We start from the raw sequence: 5,868 nt of genomic DNA on the forward strand, positions 1-5,868 counted from the left end.
CTCGCTGTCCCCCGCCTCTCACACCCTCTGTGTCCCCAGCTCCAGGGGGACGCCGCGGGAAGGGCCCACCGGGGGCACCGGCGGCTCAGCGGGGCCCGGCGGCTCCCTGGGCAGCCGTGGGAGGCGCCGGAAGCTCTACTCCGCGGTGCCCGGACGCTCCTTCATGGCGGTGAAGTCCTACCAGGCCCAGGCCGAGGGGGAGATCTCCCTGAGCAAGGGGGAGAAGATCAAAGGTGAGGGGGCAGGCCGTGGGCAGGAGGGCCCGCGACCGGGGAGGGCCGGGCAGCACACACAGTCTCGGTGTGTCCCAGGCACACTGGAGGCCTCAGAGAGCCCTGAGCTGCCCCCTCCTGCCTGGAGGAGCCCAAGGTGTCACTAGGAGGAGGCAGCATCTGGGACCCTGACGCCAGGCCCGGCCCAACCGGAGCGCTTGCTGGGTGGTCTCAGATGAGCCCAGCCCTGGGTCGGCGGCTCGGGGCCTCAGGCAGGGCCAGCGACCTACCCTGGGTGCCCAGTCCACCCCAGCCGTCTTTCTCACCGGTGTGAGCGTGAGGCCAAGCCACCTCGGCTTCACAGACGGGGCGGTGCCTACTTTATGGGGTTCTGACGAGATGGCAGGTGTACAAAGCCAAGGGTCCCCTAAACGGGGCTGCCGTCATAGGGGTTCGCCTCTCTTCGATTTTCCTGTCTTCGTCCGGAAAACATGCACAGCGCCAGCAGCCCCCACGTGCAAGCCCCATGGGGCTGGCGACGCGCGTTCCTGGACAGCACAGTGGTTTGGAGACAGGCAGTACGCCCCAGACGCAGTAGTCAGCCCGGGGCGGGCCAGCGATTCCTTCCCGGACTGGAGGTGCACAGAGGCTGAGCGAGTGTGGTGCTGGAGAACCAGGCCGCTTAGGTTCAGATCCTGGCTTCACCCCGCTCCTAGCGGGGTGGCCTCAGGCAAGTGACATCTCTGGGCCTCAGTGTCCTCATCTATGAGGGAACGTGCCCCTGTGAGGATTTAAAGGAATCAGCTCAGGCGAAGTGCTGAGAACAGGGCTTCGCACACAGTAAGCGCGGCATCGTTATCGTAAATGGCCCCCCGCTACGGGCAGCTGGAGGAGGGACACCCTGGCTGCCCAGGGGAGCTGGGAGTGGCCTCCCCTGGGAGACAGGGTGTGAATGGAGCAGGAGTCAGAGAATCAGCTGGATTGTGTGATCGCATCTACTTCGTAGTCTGTCTTCCCAGAGCCTGAGTTTTCGAAGGCGAGGTTACGTTACACGGCGCCGGTCTCTGGGGCGCCGGGGCCCCGTTTAATGACGCAGCACGCGGGAGGCCTCGGCACACATCTGCTGAGTGGACGGATGAATGAACGAACGAACGAACGAATGAATCAACTGAATGAATGATCAAATGCAGGCGCCAGTGGTGGGGGCCAGGGCAGCGCCTCTAGGGGCAGCATGCGGGGGGTATGGAGGAGGGAGAGGGAGGACGGGAGAGAGAGAGAGAGAATGTGGGGGGGATTGGTCTGTGCTTCAGAGGGCGAGCAAAGAGGGAAGCAGGCCAGGGATGCGGGACCTTCTGGGCAGGCAGAGGGCCGTGGGCAGTATCTTCCAAATTCTTTCTGAACTTCAAGCCCAACACTTCCATGCAGGGAGAGGACACACTGCCCTGTTTTTACATCCTTCCCTTTCATTAAAAGGCACTTAATTGCCTCAAAGCACGCCTACATCCACGATGTCACCAAGTTTCACCACATCCCAATAAGGCAGTGGCTCCCTCTGCTCTCAGAATCCGGGCCCAGAGCCTCCGCCGGGCCTGGAAGGCCCTCCACTGCCCCACCCCACCTCCCACTGCCAGCCCAAGCTCATCTGAAGCCACCGTTTCCTTCACGCACAGGGTTCCAGGGACCCCGTCCTTCCCCCCCAGTGCTCCAACGCCCCGAGCCCCTTTCCACACTGAGCTCTTTGCCTATGCGATTCCTTCTGCCTGGACCACCTGTCCTCTCTCTCTCTGCCTCCTCGACTCCCAGGATCCCTCAGGTCTCAGCCTGAATGTTACACCCCCTCTGCCATCCAATTCATATGCTCCCACCTGACCTCTCTCCGGACACCCCGTCTCTCCCCTCAAACGCCGACCTCAGTTTCCGGTCACAATGTCGCTTGTAGAGTTCCGCCTGTCACGGGCTCCAGCGTGGAAGCTGATGAGGGCAGGAACCACGCTGGTTGTGCTCAAGTTGTCTGCTCTGTGTCTGGCCTGATGCCTGACTCACGACCGCCACTAAATAAACACTTGTCCCGTGAACGAAGGACCGCGTGGTTCCGAGACCCCCCAGCCAGGCATGGCACAGCCAGCCGAGCGCCCAGACCCCTGGTCACCCCCATCTCCTGCTCTTGCATGACCTTGAGCATTTCCTCGATTCTATTTCCCAGATTTTCTCGAGGCAGGTGCTTTGCGCAGAGACAAGCATCAGGTGGCTCCGACCCAAACCCTAGCGTGCCTCGCGCCGTCTGCGGGCAAGGGGCCTCTGTGCCATAGCTTTAAGCTTCTTCACGGGTCAGCTGGGAACTCGGTTCCCTGTCAGGGTGGGTGTGAGCCATGAAAATATTGGAGAGACGGAGGACCGCTGAACCAGACGTGTGGACGGAGCGGGAGCAAACGTTAGGGGCTGAAAAGCCTTCGCTCTGGGAACAGGCAGAGCTGTGTTCACACCCAGGCTGGGCCAATTCTAAGCCGTAGAGCCTTGGGCAAATGACCTCATCTCTCCAAACCTCAGTTTCCCCCTCCGTCAAGTGGGCACAACGGAAGCACGCCCGGCGGAGGGTTCTGGCCCAAGGGGAGCGTTGGCTGTCCTTGCCGTCCCAGTCGGTGCCCAGCACGGCAGCGCCGGGCACCCCGCGGGCTCTTAGTAGGGTGCGGCCAGCAAGGCTGGGCTTCCGGCCACTGGTGGCGGAGAGAAGGGAAGAGGCGATTGTCCTCTCTTCTCCCTTCCAGAGCCAGGGGAAGGGACGAGAGGGACGGGAGGGAGGGGTCTGGGAGCAAACGACAGACAGACAGACGATTAAGGGTCAAGGAGACTTCTGGAGATAGCGGGGCTGGGGAGGGGCTGCCTGGGTGGGGGGTTCAGGGAAACGACAGAACAACTGAGCCGTAACCAGTGACCAGGAGAGACGAGAGCCAGGTGTGGACACGTCCCTAGCCTGTGAGGACTGCGTCACAGGACTTGGCCCTTTTGCCCCCAGGGCCCCTCGACGATCCCACTGGATCCGGAAAGCTGGCCTGCAAAAGGGGACATGGTTTGCTTGTCCCCCGCGCCCCTTCGCCGCTTCCTGGGACGCTCGGTAGTCAGGACAGCCTTGGGAATCGGGGACAGGCGGTGCATCCGGTGTGCTGAGACGTTTGTGTCCCTGCTCCCTTGCCTAGTGCTTAGCATCGGGGAAGGCGGCTTCTGGGAAGGCCAGGTCAAAGGTCGCGTCGGCTGGTTCCCCTCGGACTGCCTGGAAGAGGTGGCGAACCGTTCGCAGGAGGGAAAGCAAGGTGATGGGGGGCCCCTGGCTGTCCCAGATGCACCCTAGGGTACCCTTGTCCCCTCCTCTCCCCCTCCCGATGGGGGCGGGCTCGTGGTTTCCAGAGTGAGGAGGGTCCAAGGTCACCCCTTGTCCCCCTGCAGAAAGCCGCAGTGACAAGGCAAAGAGGCTCTTCCGGCACTACACCGTGGGCTCCTACGACAGCTTCGATGCCCCAAGGTAACTGTCCTGACACTCTGGAGCGCCCTCCACCTCCTTTCGCACCCCACCACCTCTCAGCTCCCTGTCCAGCGTCTACCTCCTCTGTAAAGTTTGGTCCAGGGGCGGGGAAAGCAGAGTTCGCTTCAGACCACACAGCCCAGTCCCAAACCTGCCTTGGCAGCCACTAGACCAGCCAGCTCTGGGGCAGTCAAAAACCAGTGGTGGCGGGTGGGGGGCGAGGCAGTCATTTGGGACCCCGGGGAGCTCACATGTGGCTGGCTGCCCCCCGCCCCCACTTCCTGTGCCCCGTCTCTGTGCAGTCACGTGCAGTGGAAGCAAATGCATCCCATGCCTTGCACGGGGCGTGGACAGAGCCGGCCGGGCGGGGTGGGGTGGGGATGGGGAGATGGGCCCACTGACGCCTTTCCCCTCCCTGGCTGCTGGCTGACTTGCTTCTGAAGCTTGATGGATGGGATTGGCCCAGGGAGGTGAGAAGGGAGGGGACGGGTCGGGAATGGGAAGGGAGGGGTGCCTGGAGGTGTGTGGATGGGTGCTTGTGCACGAGCAGGACTGAAGCTTTCCACGAGTGGACGTCTTACACGGGCGCGCACCCTCGGAGGATCGCCCCGAGTGTGTTCGTGTCTTCTGTGAGGCTCTGTAGGTGCACATGACCTGTGTCCGTGTGCATGTGTGGCCGGAGGCCCCTGCCCCTGGATGCCCCGGGCATACGCCTGTGACGGAGACGGGGTCAGTCCTGCTCTGTAGACATGGGTGCGTCTGTGGCTGTCATTTACGGCTGCACGATGGTGGCTCTGCACATCTGTGTTTTCCTGGATCCGTATGTCTGAGAATGAGGACAAGTGTTTCTAGAGATGGCAATGTGCCTCTTACTGCGTGTGGACGGGGGCGGGGGGGGCCTCTGCACACGTCTGTCTCTCTTCATGCATGTTGGCCGTGCGTGCACATTATTAGCACATAGGAACGTGTGCATGAATTTGCATCTGTCTGATTGATCTGGAATTCAGGATCCTGGGGTATTGGGGGAGGGGAAGCACCAGAGGGGAGCACTCCAGGGCTTGGGCTCCCAGACGGGCAAGGCCGAGGTGGAGGGATGGTCGTAATCGGGCGTCCAAGATGACACCCGCCCCCCCTGCTCCCTCCATCAGAGAAGGGTCCCCTCGTCCGTAGCATCCTTCCATTAAATGTGTCCAAACCTATGTGTCTGTGTCCTGGCCAGTGGGGACGGTTTGAGGGTGGGGAGGAAGAGAAATGCCAGTGTGGGGAGAGAGGGCGGGGCTGGGCCGCCACCCTGCGCCCCGAATGTCCGAGGCGCTTGACCGGTGTGCGTGTTCGCCTGGCACGTCTCCGGCTCTGGGCCCCGGGTGAGTATCGAGGTCCCCCCCCCACCGCACTGAGTCTCTCCGTCAGCCTCTGTTTCTTGTCTGTCGGTGTCTCTCTGGGCCTCCCCTGGGCCCTGGTCTGGGGGTCACTTGCTCTGCCAGCTGGATGAGGTGGTCCCGCTCACCCTCGGCTTCTTCCTTCCCCCCCTGGCTGTTCTGTTGAGTGCATTCCCTCCCCTCCCTGTGCGTGGCGGGCATGTGCCGCTGTGTGTGCGGTGTGTTGGAGCCTGTGCTCCTGCCTGCCCCCTGCTCACTCTGTCCCCTTCCGTGGTGGCCTGTCCCATCCCGTGCTGTGCATCTGTGCTGGAGCTGAGCGGTCCTGCCCCGTGTAGCCCCTCCTGACCTGTGCAGCTCGCCCCATCCTCTCCCGGGAGTCTCGTGTGAGCTGTGGTGTGTGGACGCCACTCCGCCTGGGCTTCTTTGGGGGGAGGGGTGTCTCTCACTGCTTTGGGGCCCAGTCCCAACGTCCTGGCCTTCCCTTTTCGGCCCTTCCAGACTGCGTGTTGGGGTGCGTCGTATGTTGGTCTGCAGTGGTGGGCTGTGTGTCCCCTCCTGGGGCCTCTCTCACCGTGGGGCCCCTGCCCGGGAAGTGGGGCTGGGTCCGCGCGTCCCTGCACGCGGTGGCGAGGCGTCTTGTGTAGCGGTGCGCGTCCCTCTCCCCGCTCTGGCTCGCTCTGCACCTGCGCGGGAGGGTTCTGAAGGGGGGAGGGGGGTTAAGAGGGGGGCCCAGACCGGAAGTGCCTCCCCCTTCTCCTCC

At 63.0% G+C, this 5,868-nt stretch overlaps 1 protein-coding gene across 1 annotated transcript in view; it reads left to right on the forward strand.

Annotated features, from left to right (window-relative positions):
- The window catches only part of SHANK1 (SH3 and multiple ankyrin repeat domains 1), a 38,414-nt gene that overhangs the window by 9,919 nt on the left and 22,627 nt on the right, over positions 1-5,868 (forward strand). The window contains exons 11-15 of the mRNA XM_015591555.2: positions 40-233; positions 3,407-3,520; positions 3,654-3,729; positions 4,173-4,199; positions 4,280-4,368. Coding sequence (XP_015447041.1) covers positions 40-233; positions 3,407-3,520; positions 3,654-3,729; positions 4,173-4,199; positions 4,280-4,368 — 500 coding nt within the window. The remainder of the gene's footprint in view (positions 1-39; positions 234-3,406; positions 3,521-3,653; positions 3,730-4,172; positions 4,200-4,279; positions 4,369-5,868) is intronic.

This window comes from Pteropus alecto, unplaced genomic scaffold (assembly GCF_000325575.1).
Source record: "Pteropus alecto unplaced genomic scaffold, ASM32557v1 scaffold41, whole genome shotgun sequence".
Taxonomy (NCBI): domain Eukaryota; kingdom Metazoa; phylum Chordata; class Mammalia; order Chiroptera; family Pteropodidae; genus Pteropus; species Pteropus alecto.